This window comes from Perca flavescens, chromosome 6 (genome assembly GCF_004354835.1).
Source record: "Perca flavescens isolate YP-PL-M2 chromosome 6, PFLA_1.0, whole genome shotgun sequence".
Lineage (NCBI taxonomy): Eukaryota > Metazoa > Chordata > Actinopteri > Perciformes > Percidae > Perca > Perca flavescens.
In genome coordinates, this window is record NC_041336.1 from 25,226,803 (window position 1) to 25,248,911 (window position 22,109).

Sequence of the window (22,109 nt, forward strand, 5' to 3'; positions counted from 1 at the left end):
ACACACCTGTCTATATAAGACCTTACAGCTCACAGTGCATGTCAGAGCAAATTAGAATCATGAGGTCGAAGGGACTGCCCAAGGAACTCAGAGACAGAATTGTGGCAAAGCACAGATCTGGACAAGGTTACAAAAGAATTTCTGCAGCACTCAAGGTTCCTAAGAGCACAGTGGCCTCCATAATCCTTAAATGGAAGAAGTTTGGGACGACCAGAACTCTTCACAGACCTGGCCGTCCAGCCAAACTGAGCAATTGTGGGAGAAGAGCCTTGGTGAGAGAGGTAAAGAAGAACCCAAAGATCACTGTGGCTGAGCTCCAGCGATGCAGTAGGGAGATGGGAGAAAGTTCCACAAAGTCAACTATCACTGCAGCCCTCCACCAGTCGGGGCTTTATGGCAGAGTGGCCAGACGGAAGCCTCTCCTCAGTGCAAGACATATGAAAGCCTGCATAGAGTTTGCCAAAAAACACATGAAGGACTCCCAGACTATGAGAAATAAAATTCTCTGGTCTGATGAGACCAAGATTGAACTTGTTGGCGTTAATTCTAAGCGGTATGTGTGGAGAAAACCAGGCACTGCTCATCACCTGCCCAATACAATCCCAACAGTGAAACATGGTGGTGGCAGCATCATGCTATGGGGGTGTTTTTCAGCAGCAGGGACAGGACGACTGGTTGCAATTGAAGGAAAGATGAATGCGGCCAAGTACAGAGATATCCTGGAAGAAAACCTCATCCAGAGTGCTCAGGACCTCAGACTGGGCCAAATGTTCTCCTTCCAACAAGACAATGACCCTAAGCACACAGCTAAAATAACAAAGGAGTCGCTTCGGAACAACTCTGTGACCATTCTTGACTGGCCCAGCCAGAGCCCTGACCTAAACCCAATTGAGCATCTCTGGAGAGACCTGAAAATGGCTGTCCACCAACGTTCACCATCCAACCTGACGGAACTGGAGCGGATCTGCAAGGAAGAATGGCAGAGGATCCCCAAATCCAGGTGTGAAAAACTTGTTGCATCATTCCCAAGAAGACTCATGGCTGTACTAGCTCAAAAGGGTGCTTCTACTCAATACTGAGCAAAGGGTCTGAATACTTATGACCATGTGATATTTCATTTTTTCTTTTTTAATAAATTTGCAAAACTTTCTACACTTCTGTTTTTTTCTGTCAAGATGGGGTGCTGAGTGTACATTAATGAAAAATAAAATGAACTTTTTTGATTTTAGCAAATGGCTGCAATGAAACAAAGAGTGAAAAATGTAAATGAGTCTGAATACTTTCCGTACCCACTGTATGCTTCTGCGTTAAACTGACGCTGTGGGTACGTACGTGGAGATACCGACCCTACACCGGACCGTACGCTGGACCCTACACCGTAGCCTGACATGCACCTCTCAAAATATTTAACTACACGTCACGGCGATGCACGTCGCTCGGCTGTGGCTGGGTATCGTTGCATTTCCCCTCTACTTATTTCCTGCTACAGATTTCTGACCATAGTCAGAAAGCACAGGAGAGACACTTTGTTTCTCCCACTATGCCTCTCTAGAGTCCTCACTCCGAAGCTAATCACCGTCACTCTCTCACTCGCCCTACCACACACTCCCCACGCACACACACATGCCAGCCCTGCTATTCTCTTAAAAAGATCAACGCACACACCAACGCACAAGCAACTTCAGGCCACTTACGTAGGCTACGGCGAAAGCTCTGCGAGGAGCTTCCGCAGAACCATAAATCAGCCTTTACTGCCAAGAACCAGGACACAGCTCTCACTTTGGGTGTACAGGGATTGGATGGCCCTGAGAAGGGACCACCTCACCCCATACTCCCGCAGTACCTCGTGATCATGTAAAATGTTAAATGCATTTTTAAATAATACATGTCAAATTTGTTTCAATTTGGGAATCAAGCTTCACATGATCGCCAAAATGTTAGAATTGTGATGAAATGTACACTCCAGGAGAAAACGTGCGGTCATTTTGCTTTGTTGGCTTCATGCCAAAATAACAAGGATGCAGTTTTATATGTGTCCCTGTGTGCCCTTCTATAAAACCACTGCAGTACTAAAGAGAAAGGGATACAAATTGGCACAGGACATTTTAATCACAAAATAAAGTTTAAAAAAGGGCACAGAGAGGGGCATTTTAAATGTAATAACTGAATTATTATACTTTATTTGACAGTACAAATAAAAGTCAGAAACACGACAAGGCACAGTACAGCAGCACAGGCATACAGTTTGGGACATAATTAACCCTTCAGTGTGTTACATGTACCACAAGGTGACAACAAGTCATTGCTGACAAGTTGGAAAAAATTTGTATATGGTCTCTGATTTAACAGAAAGTGTTCATGAGAAGAAGGTTTCTCATCAAGGTCTTTAAGGCTAATATGTATCAACTTCACAGTAACAAAGCAATAATCCACATATATATAATCTTGTTGGTCTTGTTATTCAATATCATACAGTACAATACAAGCCCCTCTACATTACATTTACTTACACAGATATATAACTTAAATTACTTCATATATTACATTACACACTATCCATTTGCAGCTCAATACAAAGCAGCTTTTAAACAGTCTTGAAACACTTAATACGATTATGTAAACAGTAACATTAAAGCTTTATGCTTTCTGGAAATTTGTCAGTCATAGCTTTCAAATCTTCACCGGAAAACTTTGTGAGGATAAAAACACACAACTAGTGTCCAATTAAACTAAAATGAAATGTGCAATGGCACTGATTTGTTACAATGGGGAAGAGAGATTGACCCGGCAAGATAAAGTTAACAATCAAATGGTCTGTAGATAGGTTCAGTTTTATTATTTTTTAGAATGTATTCACCAATGTGTTGGAATTTGTTGGACAGTCTTACTATAAACCAACCCTTGACAACACTACACAATTGCACTACTGAAATGATTTTTCATACTTTGTTTTAGTTTATTCAGATGATGTTATGTTGGTATATTGATGTAGCAACTGTTCTTTCCTGTACATTGTTTTGGTGTAAACAAAAGTCTGCAGGGATTGTGTGTATTATAATTGTCTTTAAGAAGAGCAAGTACATAAATAAATATAATAAACAAGACATGGACTGGGATTCAGTGAAACCTGTGGCATGCATTATGTCATCATGTCATCATGACTGACAGCTAAAAAAATTACAATTTAAATGATAAAAAAAAACACTGTCATTAATATTGTTTTGAAAGTGACAAATTGAAAATAAGATTAAAGCATAGAACAAATACAAATGATCTTAAAGAAAAAGTTATTTCCAAAAACAGATCCTGCAGTTTGGAAATTAACTTTTTCAGATGTTGTGTCCAAAATCTTCACCCAATGAAAATAAACCTATTCTTATTTACTGTGCCTACTTGCCTCAAAGAAATCCCATTTTACCATTCATAAAGAGTTATGTATTTATGTCAGAAGCAGTATGAACACAACATTATAGGTTTGACTGAATCCCATTCACTAGTGTCAACACAATGGTGGAGAGGGTCAATGCACAGCTTCACACACCCACTGCTGAAATTAAAGCACACTACAATATTTCTTTTCAGCACTTTTAACCTCCCACCACCACCCTGATCGACTCAAATTACTATTTCTTTTTTCTTCCTATTTCTTCAGACCTTTGCTGTGCATGCATTCCCACCCAAAGTCTCTCTCTCTCTCTCTCTCTCTCTCTCTCTCTCTCTCTCTCTCTCTCTCTCTCACACACACTCGTTCAGTCTCTTTATCTCTCTCGCTCTGTACTTTTCAGACCACCAGCCAGTGATGCAGCTGTGGGGGAAATTGAATATGCCCATGAAATAAAACACAGTACTTTATTATTATATTACTTAATTGAAACAGACTAAAAACAGTAATATCATTAATTTGAATACTGGTCCAAAACTGGCAACTTCACATTCAGTCGTCAACAGCAATAAACAATTCTAAGGATGCAATACAAATAAATCATAATTAAGTCAGCACTTACTGTGAACTGCCGAACCTCCCCATTATCTACCAAATGATGCTCTGTCTCTGGGGTGATGGCATAGGCCAGTCTCTGTTTAAGGAGAAAGGGATCAATTTATATAGTTTAAGTAAGTTGTAAGTTAAATTTTGTTTTTAAATTACTTGATTTTTAATGAAAGATTAAAGATTTAACATGTATACTAGAAATTCCATTTTGTCCAAAAAGCTCAGACTTACATCACAAAACTTCCCAGGCAGTATGCAGAGTTTGTAGATGGCGTATAGAGGCACCATGGACATTGAGGAAATAGCCAGACACCACCCCACCATGTTAGCCCATGGAGGAAATGTGTAGGTGCCGTAGTTTGGAGGGTTGAACGTGGCAAAGCTCACCACCACCATAAACTATGGAATAAAATAATTTGAGCACAAAGGACCTGAGGAAACATCCGTTCCAAAGATTCACTGTTCATTTCAAGTCCTCTTAAAAGCAAATTAATTGAGTGGTTCAATGCAATTTTCTGATGCAGGATATATATTCTATTAGCAGTAAAAAATAAGGGAAATATTTCTGTTGTCATGTTACGGAAGAGGATTAGGGCCACATGTGAAAACTGTATTTGAGTTCTGAGTTGAAAGTCAGAATTCTGAGTTTGGACTTTTTCCTGCAAATTCTGACTATTTCCATTTAGCTTTTTCCAAAAAGGCAAAAAAACACCTCAAGCGAGCGTAAAAACGTTTTTGCACAATCAAGAAAGTTTTATTGAATTTCGCAGTTTCCATACAGCTTTTCTAATGGGACACTTCAAAATGTGCATACAAATATGCTTGGCTTTTGCTCACTATAACCACTGGTCTGATGGATTGGATACGGTATATAGTGGTAAAAAATGACTTCATTCATCAATCAGCCTAAAAGTTCAAAATAGAATTGGACGGTTCCTGTATAAAGGACATTGGAGTCATGGTGAAAATAGTTTACATTTTTGTTTGGTGTCTTAAATTGTATGTGTTGTGTATGAGCTAAAATCATATAATGATGAGGTTAAACTCACAGTCTCAGTATTTTCATCCTGCTATCTATTGTCTGCTATCTATCTATATCTATACGAGCCTTGGTTTGGGTTCCAATGTACAATAAGTCTGTGCACAGACTCACCAGGAGGAAGCAGGGGCTGACAAACTTCCAGCACAGCCTCCAGTACATGCCTGGTCGCTGACCAATCATCTCTTCAATGTCATCACTGAATCGGTCCACTCCTGAAACACATGGAAATACTTCCAAATTTCCTTCCAAGACATGAATGAATACTGACATGATGATAAAGACATGCTAAAACTGAATATCAGATATTGAAAATATTATCAAGGCACTAGGTATTTATGTATATGGTTCTTATGCATAAGTTTAAATAAAAAGTTTTTCAGCCATTCAGAAACGCATGACGCAATATAAAAAAAAAAACCTATTCACATTTGCAGCGACTAAAGTCACTTTGCAGAGCCAATTGTAATATGATACTGCACCATTTTTACCTCCATCCTCCACCATTACAACTTTCTTTCTCTTATAAACCTGGCTGTATTGTAAATTTTGTTTCTTCTGCCTGGAAGGCATCTCTCACGACAGAGGAATATATCCAGACTGACGACCAGGTATTTAGCACAGCTTAATGTACTTGTGTAATGGACAGCCGAACGAAAGACCACAGCGGCCAGGGGTTCCTGTCAGCAGTTATGAGGATGAGGAAAAAAAAGGCCCACTGAAGCCGTAGGCTTGATTTATCTGGCTTGCCAAGGTCAGGACCCAGCAAAGTTGGCTAATATGCTGACCCCACCGCCTGGGACCTGGTTAGTATTTATCCCTTTTCTAGATCCCTCCACAGTCAGGTTCAGTAGACATGAGACAAAGAAACTGAACACGGAAGTTCAGGTCAACCTTTTCCCTAACCTTTAGATTGCTCTTATAATATTTTGTGCCTGCTGGAGTTTTGAAATGTGGGTGAGTTTTTCTGAAAAGTCAGTTTTTCTTTTTTTCAGCAAGTGGTGCTGTAAGTTAAAAATGCATCAAGGTAAATATTCATCATGCATCAGTTATTCTTTAGCTATTAATTTACAAATAAAACTGGAAAAAGGAGGAAACCCCAAATTGCTAACTGTGAGAGGTCACTAATCAGCACATAAACTGTTGAATTATGAGACACTAACATGTAGTATAGAAAGGGTTATTTACTCCTACACAACTAACGTATTTATTCCATGTTGTGCTGATGAATAATCACCCTGGAGACATGCTATTTACTCCAGAAAACGTCTTATCTTGTGCAGAGATAAACAGTAATTTATAGAGATTTGGTCTGTTGAATGGAGTGATAGATATAAAAAAAATAAAAAATTGTAACATTGTAGAGATGGCAAAATTGTGTAAAACCAAGTGTCAATACAATTTAGACATCAGGAAAGACATTGACTTAGAGGTCACCCCCACTTGCCACCCACAACAATCTACAACCTAGCTATTAGACAGCTGACTCCTGTCCATGACAAGTGTGAATTGCGTGTTCCCCAGCTGCAATTTTCTTTATGTGGAGGCTCACTACTGCTGAGTGAACACGGAGGTAACACAGGCAGAGTTCAAAACACGGGCCATTTAACCTCACTGAGCTCTTATGAGCAGCACAGCTACAGCGTATCCTTTTACCTTAACAACACATGCTTATAGACTGAAGATGCCAAAACCATCCATGGGAATAGACTGTCTAGCTGCAGTATCTTACTTCTAATCTAACGATGCTGCATTGTGGCACAACACACCCATACCAAGAAATTTCTCATCAAACCCTTAATACAGCATCAGCTTTGCTGGCCATGAAAACATGAATTATCTGTTTTATCCTTCGTCTTTCCTCCTGTCCATCTTTCTCACCATAAAACCATGCAATGCCAATAGCTTCAATAAGCACTCCAAAGAGAATCGATGTCCCTGCCGCAAAGTGGTCCAGCAGAGTGAACACATACATCCCACCCTAGAGAGAGAGAGGGGACATATAATAAATGTACAATAATTGTGCTAGTATAATAAGCTTTATTATACAGGTTAAAGTAAGAACAAACATAAAAAAATAATGATGATTCTATTCATTGAATTTGCAGAAACTTAGATTAGTATGGCAGTGTTACAACAAGAGCTTGTGAAAATGATTAGATGTATGTATGAAAGTGTATGACTACCCTGTACTATACTTACATTTGTAACACAGAAGAGGGATATGAGGAAGGTGGCAGAAACAATGAAGAGGGTGAACAGCTCTCTGTGCTTGTGGAGGCATTTAAACTCATCAATCAGCCCCGTGATCACTGATTCCATTCCACCCATCTGCAAGAGAAGACACAAGAGTTAGATTAAAACACAAAGTCAGAGAGTCACTGTTGATATCCCATTTTGTATTGCATTACCGCTGCACTGCGCCAAAACACCAAATAGTTGGTTTCACATTTTGTCCAATGAATGTCTAAAAAGCACATAATCTAAAACACCCCCAAACGCCGGAGATCTTGCAACATGTGTGAGTGGGTGCATACTCACAGCACTGTCAATTCCCAGTGTCAACAGCATAATGAAAAAGATGACCGCCCACACTGATGATCCAGGTAATGTTGCAATGGCTTCTGGGTAAATGACAAACACCAAACCAGCACCTACAGAACAACACATTCAAGCAAGGAAAATAGAAAACAGCCCAAAACACACTTAGTGTTGGAGCTTTTAACATGGAAGCGGACATAAAAGAATAGATTGCTAAAAAGCACAAAGTATGGTTAAAACGTAGATACAAGATACATGTTAATTAATACATATGGTATATTGGAGAAGAGTTTGTGCAACATGTTAAATTTGTAATGACTCTGTTAGGAACACAGTTCAATGGAAAGCATTGGTGGCATTTAAATCCAGTTATCCGGTTCATGTGGGTTTTTTCATTGATTACAGTCCTGGCAATTACATTTAGCTCATCTTTAATATTGTTGACTTGTGGAATAATGAGTGAGGACATGAGTGATGATGAGTGAAGCTTCTAAAAATGTGCTCAAGGAAATTTCATGTTTGCCTGAAACATGCGGTCCGTTTAATTTATTGAGCTCAAACTTTCTCAAAATCTACACATAAGCATGGCACATGAATACATTTTTTAAATACAACGTTACTCATCATATATTTTCAAAAGATGAGGGAAAACCCTTAACTTGATCATAGTCTGCATAGTCATGCCTCAAAATATCTACAATATACAGTATATATATATATATATACCACCACATTTCAATCACAGACAAATAATACCATACCGTCTCTTGCAACTTTGTCAAGGTCTACGTTGTGCTTGTGGGACATGTACCCAAGGAAGGAGAAGACCACAAAGCCGGAGAAGAAACTGGTTAAAGAGTTGATGGAGCTGGTGATGATGGCGTCTCTGGATCAATAAAATCAAATGAGATAAACAAAAACGACATAATTAGAATGTCTAAATGTCATCAATCAGTCAATATCATCATTGTTGACCAGTTGGCCAATTGAAGAGTATGCCATGGGTGGGTTAAAGGTGTTCTCTTGGCTTCGACATGAAAGGAATGTTAGCTTTCTGTAATGAGTCTGGGTCGCAGAACAGTTAAGATAGATAGATTTGATAGATTGATAGATTTCATGCATAAGTCAGGTAATCAATGATTTGCCACTTATGTCACAGACTTAAAAGTCATCCACCTGCCTTCGGATGGAAGGTAAACTTTCTGCCATTGCAAAAATGTTTAAGAAAGGAGAAAAGAATTAACAAATGAATGAGTTGGTCATTGTTGAATAAACACTTGGTGTGTGAAAGAGTGTGAAAGGGAAATAAGGAGAATTTATTTAACACTGTCCTACAGAAAATGTGCAATTCCTCATTAGGTAAGAACTTTTTGGCATTTTGCCGAAATATATGTTCAGTGTAGTAAAAAAGACAAAACAGGAAGATAAAAAGCTTCCTGTGGGATGATGATGATGATTTTCAAAGAGTGCGACAGTTTTGATTGGTGTTATGGCTGTCTGTTTGCACAGCATGGTGTCAAAGACATAGCGGGTTTCAAGGAGCTTCAAAGGTTATTGTAATTCACCTGCTTATGTTGCCTCTGTGTGTGTGTGTAGAAGCAACTCCCCGTCCTCCATCTGTCTCTGTGCAACCCCTCATTCCCCTCATTCTTCTCGTTGTGTGTCTTTACCTGTAACAGTTGTTGCTGAATTTGTTGTAGCTGGAAAAGGCAATTAGCACACCAAACCCCACTCCCAGAGAGAAACAGATCTGTGTCGCTGCCTCAATCCAGACCTGTGGAGCAACAGAACGAGCACACTTGTGTGAAGCGGCAAACAAAAGGCACAGGAGAGGAAAAAAGCCATTATTAGGGATAATTGCAGGAAACTCATTCAACGGCAGCAGATGAAAGACGCTAGTGAATACGGGGGGTAATTTTGCAAATTACTGCTCCATGAATCTATCTAATCTAATTCTCCAATTGCTGCCATGCATCTCTCCGTCGCTTTCCTTCTCCATAACTGAGTCCTTTAGTCCTGCATGCTTACTTATAGGGCTCCTTAGTGCTGTGACAGCTGCTTTCACAGATAAGGAACATATTAGAAACGGGTTACACAAACAATGTTTTCACACAGAAAATGCCTCTCTACTGATACTTAACATTGTAAACCACCGTTGTGTTAAATTATTTGGTCTACACAGTATACAATGAGAGGGGACTGACAGTTACCAGCTCTCAGATTGTGTGCATTAATAACGCAACAGTTGTCAATTGAGTTTGCAGGGATAGTTCCACGATCAGGCTTTCATCAGATCAAAATGAAAGACGATTCACTGTGCCAGAGACATTTTGTGTAGCATTTGCTGGGTTTGTTGCGTGTCTAATTGTGTTTAAATTTAGTTTAACTCTTTCTATTTTGTTATGGTTCTCTATTCTTATCCTATTTATTTTTTGTTCTGTGCATGTAATATTGAAACACTTGCAGCACAATCAACATTGCAAATAACGTTGATATTGCCTTTGTTCCTCCTTAGCAGTAACTCCTCATTGCTAGCAAAGCTTGAATACAGATTGTTATCTGCTTACAATAAATCCAGAGGTTAACTCACATTGTAAGAGCTCCTACTTTGAACACTTATTTGTCATTGTTAGCTATTTTGAAATGATTTAATGTTAACCTATATGCTTGCTTTCCATGCTGTTGTTAGTGATCTGCCACGCGCACAGCTAATGACGTAGTGTAATTATGTACCATTGCTATGTTAAGTCTAGCTTAGCACATTAGCATGATATAGTCAACCAACTATGTTACAAGACACTAGCCAAGTCTTTTTAGCACAATCACACTGTTTCTTTACACATTGATATACAGTAAGTGCTAATGTTAGATAAAATAAACTAAAACTTTTCAAAAGCAAAGCATTTCTTTAAAGTGTCTTTCAGCCACAGTGCCTCCTTTTCTTCTCCTGAACACAAACCACTCTCACCTCACTTGTGTCCCCCATCTCTCCCGTCCATACTCACCTTGGCATCACAGAGTCTCAGGAAGTCTACAGAGAGGTAGGCCTTAATGCCATCGATGGCTCCAGGCAGAGTGACTCCGCGGACCAGCAGCACAGTCAAGACCACATAGGGCATTGTGGCTGTGATCCACACAACCTGAAAGGGTCGCATGAGACGCGCACACACGACACCCGTACATTTACACAGAGAAAGAAGGCCACACACACACATACACAAAAAACACACACAGTCAGATTCACACATTGCATGCATGCAAGAGAGTGAAAATGCAAGTACACATTTATATACACACAAACGGTGGTCTTAAACAGCTCAGTGGATTTAAACTGGACAAGAAGACGCTGCATTTCCTTTTTAGACATTTCCTTAAGGTAATTATACATCTTAAATTGAGTCACTTGACAATTACTGGATAGGAATCATAGTATTTTCATAATGAAACATGGCTACTGTGTAATTTCCCACCTTTCCAGATGTCTTGACTCCCTTCCACAGACTGAAGTAGAGCAGAACAATCACTACAGCTAGACAGGAAGTCAACTGCCAGCGTGGGCGGCCCAGGTTATCAATACCATTACTGTCCTGGATGTGGAGCACCCGTCGTCTAAGGAAACAGAAAATTCTGGTAAGAACCATGACCACTTCTGAGTCCCCATTTAAAGTTTACAAAAATGGCCGTGACAGATATGAAAGAGCTGCATCCATATGTTCCAAATGTTAATATACAGTATATAATACATGATACATATGCTGTCTGTAACCCTAAACTGACACAAATTAGACCATGGACTGCCATTTGATAAATATTTTGTCCCAGTGTGGCCCACTTGATGGAATTTTTGCTATCACGTTTTATTACAGAAAGTGAACGAAATCCATGACCCAAATAGTCACACATTCCGTCATTGTGTTACTTATGGATGGAATTATAGTTAAAATAAATTATTCCCCTTTTTGCTGGGGACCCCCTGGAACCTCATTATTCACAACAATTGAGCTATACACTTGGACCTGGTCTTGACATCCTGCATATAAATTGGCTTAACAATCAATGCCTGGCCTTGTTGGAAGCTCAGTACCTGGGGGTGCAACAGTGACAAGAGACATGTAAGACCCTAAGCAATCTGGCCAGATGGATGCCACATGAAGTGTTGGTACATCCGTTGCTGCAAAATCATGCATTATTTAACAATGAAAAATGAATTTGCAATAAAATGTATCATATTCTGTAAAGTTGAATTACACGTGTCACCTGAAAGTCTTCAGAGGCAGCCTAACAGATGAGATTGAAAAGATCAGCTAACGCTCAGCCGATGTGGTCAAATTGTCTGCAGGTGGTTCTGTGTAAATAGCACACTGCCATTTCAACGAGAATGGATCAAATGTCGCAACTGTCACAACAGAACAACCCCTCGCTTGTTGGAATAAGAGGCACCTGGTCAGCTTCACAGAATAGAAGCTGCATAAGCTAAATGCAGCCAAACTCTAGATCCATTTTGAGGTATAAGTATAAGTATTCATAATAAGATATTCCAAGACATTCCTAGATCTATGCAAAGTGCTTATATATGTAGTAATTACAGAATCTTCAGTTATTCTGGAGACTGAGCTTCAAGCCAACTCCGCTCCATTACACCATTACTGCAACAGTTTTCATGTGCACTTCCTGCAGTGTAAATGTGTGGGTTATATACAGTAAAGCCTAAGTTGTGCACTGATGTTTTAATAGTTGGACATATTGTTATGTTTTAGTCTGTCAGCTGGTAGTGAGTGTAGTTAGCCTGATGAGAGGGTCAGACTGACAAATGACACATGAGGGGGTGTGTTGGTTGATCTGAATTAACCCAGCCATTGCAGGTGTGTGGGGGAGATTCAGATTGAGATAGTTACCGGAGGGAGACAATCATGGAAACAGCATGCTGCAGGCTGACACTGAAAACCACATGCTACCACACGGAAGGACAATTGAAGACAAAGATGCTGAAAGCCTATTCTTTTTTTTCCCAGAAGACAACTTTTGTAAATACACCTTTTAAAACCTAGCCGTGCTCCAGAATGCGGAATGACACGGTGACTGGGTGAGTCAGCTTAACACAGCACAATCCCTCTTAGGCAGGAAATTATACACTCATCCAGGCCAGCTTAGTCTCATTCTCATGTTAAAGGCAACACGCAGGGAGAGGAGAAAATACCATACCATGTTATACATGTAACAATATACATACAGTATGTTTGCCTTTAATTGATTTCAAAGTTTCCATTTTTCCTGTAGGTTCAAAGACCTCAACAAAAGATTATTATTTCATAAAATAAAAGTATTTGCTTAATTTTGGAATAGAACATTGTGTTTTAAAGTCATTTTACTGGTAGAAGTTATATAATGACTACAATGAATACAATTTAAAGGCAGTTAGATCTATAGAAATAGCCTTTTTTGTAGAACCATCATGGCAGGGCTTCTTAACCTTTTCTTTTTCCGTCACACTACTTTTAGGTCCCAAAATTCACATTCACAATTACCTGTTGCCATATAAGTTTGACTATGACACACATATTTTCAAAAGCATGGTGGGGCTCCAAACTGACTATAAATCTATGTCATTGTGTTTACCTAAATTAGAACTAACTATATCAAACAAAGATCAATGAATACATGTTATAGCCTGATTTCAGGCCAACTTACTCAAAGTACTCCTGAGCAGGGGTGGCCTTGTAAATATCACTGACTGAGCTGTTGTCAGCCCAGTCGGAGCAGTTAGGACTGTTCCAAGTGTTGTTGCAGTGGACCCACGGCAGCTCGCTGGTGAATGAGGAGAACAGGTAGAACAGCGCCCAGGAGATGATGACATTGTAGTAGAAACCAACGTAGAGAGAAATGAGGATCACTGTAAAGCCTACACCTGTTAGGGGAACACAAATGATTCATATTTATAGGCATTACATGACATAACATTAGCATATAACATCCCATCAGTGTCTTAGTCCTTCTACTTTGTACCTCAATTACAGAGTGCTGCTTTCCATGGTTGACTTCCATGGCTGCAAAGATGTCCAGGTCCAGTTCTGTACTTTACTTGAGTATTTTCATTTTCTGCTACTTTATACTTCTAACCCCCTACATTTTAAAAGGGGCATGCAGCTATAGTTAATAGCTACTTTCCACATGAAGACTTTCCATAAATGAAACATGTGATAAGCCTGTAAAATACAATTAATTGGTCCAAACTTTTTTGCTCATAACCCCTTACTAAAAAGCACTGACAACTGCAACCTTACCAGTCTGGCTGGTGAACTTTATTGCATGTCACTGTGCATCTCTCTTGGCATTTTCTGTCATCTTTCCAATGTTTGCTATCAAATAAAGGAATATTATACCCCCAAAATTAACTTGCAGGTTACTTAAATAACAGTTTGAGAACTAAAGCGGTTACATTATCTATGTATAATCTATATATATAGTTATGCTATTTGGGAAAAATCCATAATAGCAGTAATTGCATTTTGAAGTAAGTTGGAAACCACTGGAAAAAAACTACCAAATCGTATAAAAAGTAGTTTAAAATAGCTGAACCTGCCACAACAGTAAACTGCTGATACATCAGTAACGTAAATCATGTATTATATAATAATAAATCATTCAAAAGGATTTGTAATGGACAATTTAGATATTGTTGTATTGATATTTTTTCTTAATCAAAATGATCTGAATACTTATTCCACCACTGAAGATTTCCAAGTTAGGAACCAAACCTTGGACTTCTCTCAGATGTTTACCGAGTCACCTTTTCACTCTTTAATGCAACACAAACCATTAGCATACTGTATGCTTTTATCACCAAAACGTGAACTAAATGATACAGTGCTAATCTTAGGGTTTTACAAAATTCTTCTTTTTTTCTCTTAATTGCAGGAATGTTTAAAAGCTAAACAAATTATGCTTCTTAGGTATTTGGCCATGAAGAACAATTGTGAATCAGTAGAAACAGTTATATGTTCCAAACAAGGGTCAAACGTAGGCATTGGCTGTTCTGTACAGTGACTGCACCCTGACAGATTCCACCACCGGAGCGCACACCAGAAAGCACAATCTCTCGCTCAGCATGAGTACACCAGCCCGTGATACACACCTGCGGTGTTGCAGAAAGCACCACACCTTCTAAGATTGCCTCTTTATGCTTTAATTATCAACACATCTACCCTTTCTATGAATCTGAAACAATGTCCACTCTTCTAAGGCAGAATTTAATTGTTAACCTTTGCTAAGAGCCACGACCACAAGTGTGCCGTATTGATTCCTTTTGTAATGTTGATGTGATATTTGTCCAGGGAGCGATGCCTCTTATTAGCGCCACATGTGGCCATGCCATCTCGCCATCTCTCTCTCTCTCTCTCTCTCTCCGTCCGCCTCTCTCCATCATTTTCTTCAAATGCATTGATCCTGAGAGGAAACCAGCTTGTTGATCAGAATAATTACTGTCAATATGACCATGTGTGTGTATTTGAATAATTACTGTTATCCCCCTGCTGAGAGACAGAGAGAGAGAGTGAAGCGTGTGATTAGAACGTCAACCTACTCAGTTTGGTCCCTGACAGACGGCACATGTTCACACGCAGGAGGCACAAGCCCAGAGACACACACACAAACAGCATGAAGGAGCACATACAGTACACAATGCGGGCCACCTCCAGACCAACAAGGACATGATCTAACAAAAGACAGTGGTGCAGCATCATACTGTGAAGCAACAGCTGGTCTGCTGGTAATAATGTTATTTGAGGTTGCATTTCTGTTGAATCTTTAGATTCATAGTGAGGTGTTAAATATGGATTTAAGTGAAACTATAACTTTACCAGAGCAGGGTATACAGTACAAAGACAGAGATGGATGTATACACAAACGTCACAGATTGTAAACTGTGTACAGAGAATAACAAGTTGAACAAAGTGTATTATTATATTTTCAACCAATGACTTTGTTCAGAAATGGGAATTGGTCTCAATGTTTGTTTCTCCATTAGTGTATGTTTGGATGGCATTCTCCCCAACTGCGCTTTGCTTATTGATGTGTTAAAAAGTACCCCTTGAGAGTGTTCCCTGCCCGCCATTATTTGACAGGAGGATTTGAACAATCAGGACAAGAGTCTAAAAGCCCAATTTTCATTTGCTTTCCATCTGAGTGCCAACGGAACCTGATGTTCCGGGGAGGATAAACAATGCCTGTCGCCCCGCTCAAAACGGGAGACAAACAGACAAAAGAGACTGGCATGTGGACAGAAAGGCATGTGGACAGACAGGCATGTGGGCAGACAAGCAGACAGAAAGACATGTAGATATTACAGGTCTATTATCAGATAGACTAACAGGCATGTACATACCGTGACAGACAGATTTTAAACACATGCGAAAGCATTCCTGGTCAAGAATTTGCATGTGTACATCATCCAGTGTGGGCATGTGTCTGTCTGTATATCTGGATGTGTGTCCTATGACCACTTGTTACCTTTAAATATGGGACAGATCTTCCAGACGCCTGCTGCCCCCTCTCTGTTATACTGTCCCAGAGCCAGCTCCATGTAGAAGAGAGGCATGCCTGCTATCACCATGAAGAACAGGTATGGCACCAGGAACGCACCTGAATAAGCACACACACACACACACACACACACATAGAGAGAGAAAAGAGAGAGAGAGAGAGAGAGAGGTCAAACTTCTTCTCTAGATACATTCCATAATGCTATTTGTTTTAGGTGAAATTAAAAGTTTTCTGATCCCATATCAATTATAAAGTTACTGTTTTATAATTTTTTAGATTAGGTAAAACAGCCTATGCAAGGCTCTTTCTTCCTTTTTATTTTTCTTTATTTTAATTTCGAAACAAAAAATAACAATAAAATAAAATATAAAAACACAATAAGTGCGTAACAACACACCTAAAGGAAAAAACAATATCTATAAAGTGTTACAGATAATATGTTCAATCTGTCCGAAAAGCTTGTTGTTTTCCCCATCCGTCATTCAACTTTAAATAGTTCCTCTATTTATTTTGTAAATGTATGTTTCACATATTTTATATGATATATTCATAGCAAGATAACAAACACACATCAAAAATATATATTATTTTAAACACCTACCAAACATTTGTTACATTTTGCACAAAACTCATTACCCTAATCACCCACCCCAGTACAATCAGTATAACAACCCACCCTCACAATCATCTCTCTTCATCCTAATATCATTTTAATAAAGTGTTTTATACAACTTTTTTAACTTTATTATGTGTGTACAATGTTTTAGCACCTGGTCCAAACTATTCCACAAACTCACCCCACAGATCGTGATGCACATCCTTTTTAAAGTTGTTCTTATTTTGAGTTTTTTAAAGTTTAGTTCTTCGCTCAGATTATACCCACCCTGCCTTTCTATGAAATTTTTTTGTAAATTCCCCGGAAGTAAATTATTTCTTGCATACAACATGATTTATGCTGTCTTAAATGTAATCAGATCGGGGCGGCCTCTAGCTCACCCAGTAAGAGCGTTCGCCCCACGTTGGCCGAGTCCTGCAGCGGCGCACGGTTTGAGTCCGACCTGCTGCCCTTTGCTGCGCGTCATTCCCCATCTCTCTCCCCCTTTCATATCTATCCACTGTCTAATAAAAGGAAAACCCCCCAAAAAAATAATCTTAAAAAAAAAAAACAGATCAATGAACTTCAGAATGTGTAACTTTAAGAATAATGGATTTATGGATATATTATAATCTACCACAAACAATTGAATTACATAGCATCAGTAAAGTCACATAGGGAATATGGTGATTAAAAACACTCCCTCTTTCTGGGCACCATGGTGGCTTAAGGCTTAAAGCTCCCATTGTCCATGGTTTGCATCTAGCCAGAAACCTTTGTCTTATGTCTTTCGCGGTCTCTTTCCTCTAATTTACTGTTATCGATCTACTGTCAGCTATCAAATGTAAGCATACAAAATAATTGAAATTTGGGTTTTACCTTAAATTAAACTAAGCAATATTTTCCATAAATACAAGTATGACAACATGCGGGATTTGGGTGACATGTAGTCAGCCTCGACTATGGCTACAGTATCATTTATAGCTCTCAAACGTAATGAGAGCTCTATGTATGTTAAACAGCCATAATTAGTGGCAGTGATTGTTAGAGCTAATCTATTCGGAGCAGCTGTGGTGGTTTTTCCCCTATTTTGATCTCTGTGAAGGGGTAAAACAACCAGCACACACACACACGCGCGCATGTGCAAATAGTCTGAGCATGCACTTGCATGCGTGAATAGTACAAGCAGGTAAAAATATTCAGCATGCAAGCATGTGTGAATTACGTCTCACCTTGATTTCACCTTGTCTAATTTTTTCTGTATTTCACTTTTTTTCTCTTTTCTTTCAACACAACCACGCACAAACATCAACCCTTCAATTCCTTCCTTCACTTCTCTCGTAGGAGATGAGGACGATCTCTCTCACATAAAACACACCCTCCATCCTACCTTCACTTCCTAAACTCCCTTATCTATCCACTATCTCTGGTAGGGGACCCTTTAGACATGGGAACAGCATCAGCCTCCTCCCCTCACCCCTTTAATCTGTCTCACCTCCTCCATTCTTGTAGCAGAGGTAGGGGAATCTCCAGACGTTGGCGAGGTCCACGGCAAATCCGATCACAGACAAGAGGAAGTCGATTTTCTTCCCCCAGGTCTCCCTTTCGTCCTCCCCACTGGGTTTGGTCTGAGTAGGAGTCGGAGTCACTATGGTGGTCGAGGTGAACTGAACCCCATTCTGCTCCTTCACCAGGATCAGCTCCACCTAAAGTGTTAGAAATCACAGAGTTTAAAACAAGCAGAGGCAATAGGCGCTGACAAACATACTAGTGTAATTTAACGTCTCTTTAAGTCACCGAGTCTCACCCTCATTATTCACTCACTTCCCCACACATGACAATCACCTTCATTTCATCAATTCTTCATGCACCTTTATCCTCTGAGTAAGTTAGGCAAATTGTGAACATGAACAAATTAGTCCTTATTTCCATTTTAGCCTCCAGAAAATGTGGCTTTTGTTACCATTATGGTTCTTTTTCCCACCCAACGCTTTTTAGGTCTGCAGAAATTGAAAAAATAAAAATGCACTTAATTAGGAAGCTTGCCCCATGCTGTGATTCAATTAGCCCTTTTTAAGTAGTCTGAATTGCATGCCATTAATTCACTACATGTGCGTCAGATCTGCACTGACCTCTTTGGGGCCCATGGTGTTGGAGGTGGGCTTTTCCGGGGCTACAACAGAGGACATCAGGCCGACAGGGACTCTCTCTGTCAGCATGGAGGGGTGCACAGCCTTAGGGGTGCACAAGATAGAACTTTATTATTCCCTGTTTAAGAAATTGGATTATCATTGCAAACATAATCAGACTTGAACAGGATTCAACACAACAAAAGCCAATGGATTTTTCAAAATGTTAAGCAGACTGTACGGAAAGTAAATAAATAAAGATCATGGGTGATTAAATACATACATTTATTTCAAGATGTTACATGAAATTCAAAAAGAGCCAGAGGAGAGTGGAGAAAAGCAACAGAGAGTGGGATCCAGGCCGAGGGTAACAGGAGGGTGTGGAGGGGCGGGAGTGTCTCCACCAGGCCATCACAGCGTGCTCATTTTATTTCACACTTGTTGATCGCCATTTTGCTCACACATTTGGCCCAGTGTCTCCTACTCCCGACTAACAGCAACATGTTACCTACCAAATGTTGTTCAGATTTCCACTGAAATTATCTTTAGTAGAAAAAGTGCCAGTATGAGGCCCCATTTGTTTCTTAAATATAAGAAAATTATCATTACATTTCTAAATTCTAATTTCTAAAATGAGCATTATTTTTTGCTTTTTCATGTTGCAGTTTTATTTTTTCAGACTGAGTCAGAAATGTATTGTTGAAAACTGAATGTGCATACATTTTTAACATTAAACAATTCTAACATCCATTATCATATCAATGAAAACAGTTTTTTTGCTACATTTTTTGCCAAATTCAGTAATTATTTTCTGTAAATGTCCTGTCAGCATAAGACAACAGATAACACCTTAGGTCACAGCCAAATGCTGTTATATTCCCAAAAAAAAATAAACAAAATAATACTAAATACTAAAATGATACATTTATATAACAGTTATTATTATGTTACAAAAGAAACATTTTCAAGGACAAAAAAACACTCACCTTTGAAATATGACAGGTGAAAGCTTCTCCCGTTGTCAGTTTGGACAATTTAATTCCAGTTGTGCTGATGTTGTTCAGTGCGCTGCAAACTGATGCTGACCATATTTAGGCAGACCGTTCTGGATAAGTTAGAATCGGACCCAGACTGAAGCAAAAATGTTTAGAGAAACTGAAAGAAAAAAAAAAGACAGTTAAGACATAGAGTCAGGAGATGAGGATGAAGACAGAAAAAGATGACAGCAACTGGTATTCTATGAGGAGTTGTAGAAAGCCCTCCCACCCTCCTTGGCTCCAGTGACACACACACACAGAGCCCAGAGTACCCTGTGGTCTGGTATGGAGATCTGTCTGCGATACCACTCTTGTATGAGAATCAATCAACTACAACCCCCATCTCCGTCACACTCCTCCCTCCCTCGTCTGTTGCGCCTCTTCTCTCACCGTCACTGCAGTTTTTTTCTCATCTTATTTAAGCATTTTTGCAGTTGACTTTTCTTTACATCATATGTGGGGTAAAAATAAACATAAATGCATTAAATATTGCAACGTGTACACAGATACAATGAGATTTCTCGCAAGTGTAATATTTGAAATGTTTAAATAACGTAAGCACATTATGAATCTTTCTTCGCCCAGGGATATACAGTAACTGTTGTGGCAGATGCTTCAAGTTAGTTAGTGAGTTAGTATCTATTCTACATTGTGGATTCATATTCATAACATGAAGACCAGTGGAAGACGTTCACACCATGGTATCATGTAAAAACGCACCAAATGCTTTTTTAATACATAAACCATGTAGAGTTAGTCTCTTGGTAGATTAAATGTTTGAATTAAGGTTGAAACAGCTAGATGTCAGGGAACGACCAGGAGACAGACTGGAGTAGTGAAACAGAGCTTTATTACGATGATCCAAAACTGAGAACAGAGAGAACAGGCAGGAATCCGGCAGCAGAGGAGGTCAGGCTCAGAGCAGCAGGCAGACAACAGGATACAGGACAACAGGTAAGGTAAACTTGGGTGAACTAGACATACGTGAGTAGTCAGAGCGTCGTGTAGAAACGAGACTAGACAATGCGAGTGTGTGTGTCTGTACTGCTTATGTAGGTGGTTGTTGATTAGCTGCAGGTGGTGAACTGAGGATGTGGCTTGATGCAGTGCAGGTGTGTGTAATCAGTAGGAGGAGTGTGCTGGAGAATGAGAGGAGTAAGTGCTGGTGACGGTGAATGGGGAAACAAACAGAAAGTCAATGAATACCAACTAAAAGGCCATGTAAACCAGACAAAGTCCATGATAACCTGACACTAGAACTCTAAATATTATAATCAAAAAATCAAAAATTTTCTATAAATAAAAACCTAATCCAAAAACTACTAAAAAAAATTGATACATGATTATAATCTCTTCTCTTCGGGGCGGCTGTGGCTCAGTGGTAGAGCGGTTGCCTGCCAATCGGAAGGTTTGTGGTTCGATCCTTGGCCCTGCAGTCCTATGTCAAAGTGTCCTTGGGCAAGACACTGGCCCCTGATGCTGTGCATCTGAGTGTAAATGTGTGTGAATGATTATCTGATGAGTAGGTGGCACCTTGTATGGCAGCCTCACCCACAGTGTATGAATTTGTGTGAATGGTTCCTGTACAATGTTAAAGCGCTTTGAGTAGTTGTTGAGACTAGAAAAGTGCTATATAAGAACTGTCCATTTACATTTCTTAGTTTATTAATTATCTTACTGATTTCAGCGGGGATCTTAATTCTGTATCCATTCTCCAATGAATCCCGACGGTGGTACAATAGTGCGAAAGCTGTGGCTAATTCTTATTGTTATAATGTTAACTAGTGCAAACATCTCAACAAATACTCAAAGCAGTAAGATGTTTGTGAGAAGTTATGTCTTCAGCCATAAATGGTGCAAGAAAAGAAGACTGGTGAAAACTTGGTTTGACATCTTCAGTTTTTCTCAGAAACTCAACATATGAGTAAATAAGCACTAAATGCAGTCTGCTCTGTCAGGACTGTGTGGGTGTGATTTGATTGGATTTGATTGAGGACAGTGTCCTGGCAACGTAAGCAAACAACTCAACAGCTATTATCAGATTCTGATTCAAACATGGCTAAATTTTGATCGGTTCAAGGGAGTAAGTCACATAACCTTTTTCCAACCGAGCACCGCCTACTTCAATCCCCTGAAAAAAGCCAGAGACAAAAACACTCTGTAAAACACTGAACTCCCTGCCACTCCACATGAAACCAGTTGACCCTTTTCTTTTCTTCTGTTCTTGCTCCACCGCTCA

At 39.5% G+C, this 22,109-nt stretch overlaps 1 protein-coding gene across 1 annotated transcript; it reads right to left on the bottom strand.

Moving 5' to 3' along the window:
* Nucleotides 1-3,756: 3,756 nt before the first annotated feature.
* slc6a3 (solute carrier family 6 member 3) lies at nucleotides 3,757-18,909 on the bottom strand. The gene is made up of 15 exons (XM_028580694.1): nucleotides 18,837-18,909; nucleotides 18,200-18,410; nucleotides 16,077-16,208; nucleotides 13,260-13,476; nucleotides 11,042-11,180; nucleotides 10,577-10,711; nucleotides 9,242-9,345; nucleotides 8,333-8,457; nucleotides 7,572-7,684; nucleotides 7,233-7,361; nucleotides 6,912-7,011; nucleotides 5,145-5,245; nucleotides 4,223-4,390; nucleotides 4,005-4,076; nucleotides 3,757-3,805 (listed from the first exon to the last, which is right to left on the bottom strand). The coding sequence occupies exons 1-15, from the start codon at nucleotides 18,891-18,893 to the stop codon at nucleotides 3,782-3,784; spliced, it is 1,827 nt and encodes a 608-aa protein (XP_028436495.1). The 5' UTR covers nucleotides 18,894-18,909; the 3' UTR covers nucleotides 3,757-3,781.
* Nucleotides 18,910-22,109: the final 3,200 nt, after the last annotated feature.

What these genes read in the sequence shown, in the direction of transcription:
- slc6a3 (XM_028580694.1), bottom strand. Translation starts at nt 18,893, where the DNA reads ATGTCCTCTGTTGTAGCCCCGGAAAAGCCCACCTCCAACACCATGGGC. An exon ending in TTCAGCAACAACTGTTACAG is followed by an intron (nt 8,458 to 9,241) that starts GTAAAGACACAC and finishes TTATTGATCCAG; the next exon opens with AGACGCCATCATCACCAGCT. An exon ending in CCCTCTTCTGTGTTACAAAT is followed by an intron (nt 7,012 to 7,232) that starts GTAAGTATAGTA and finishes CTCTCTCTCTAG; the next exon opens with GGTGGGATGTATGTGTTCAC.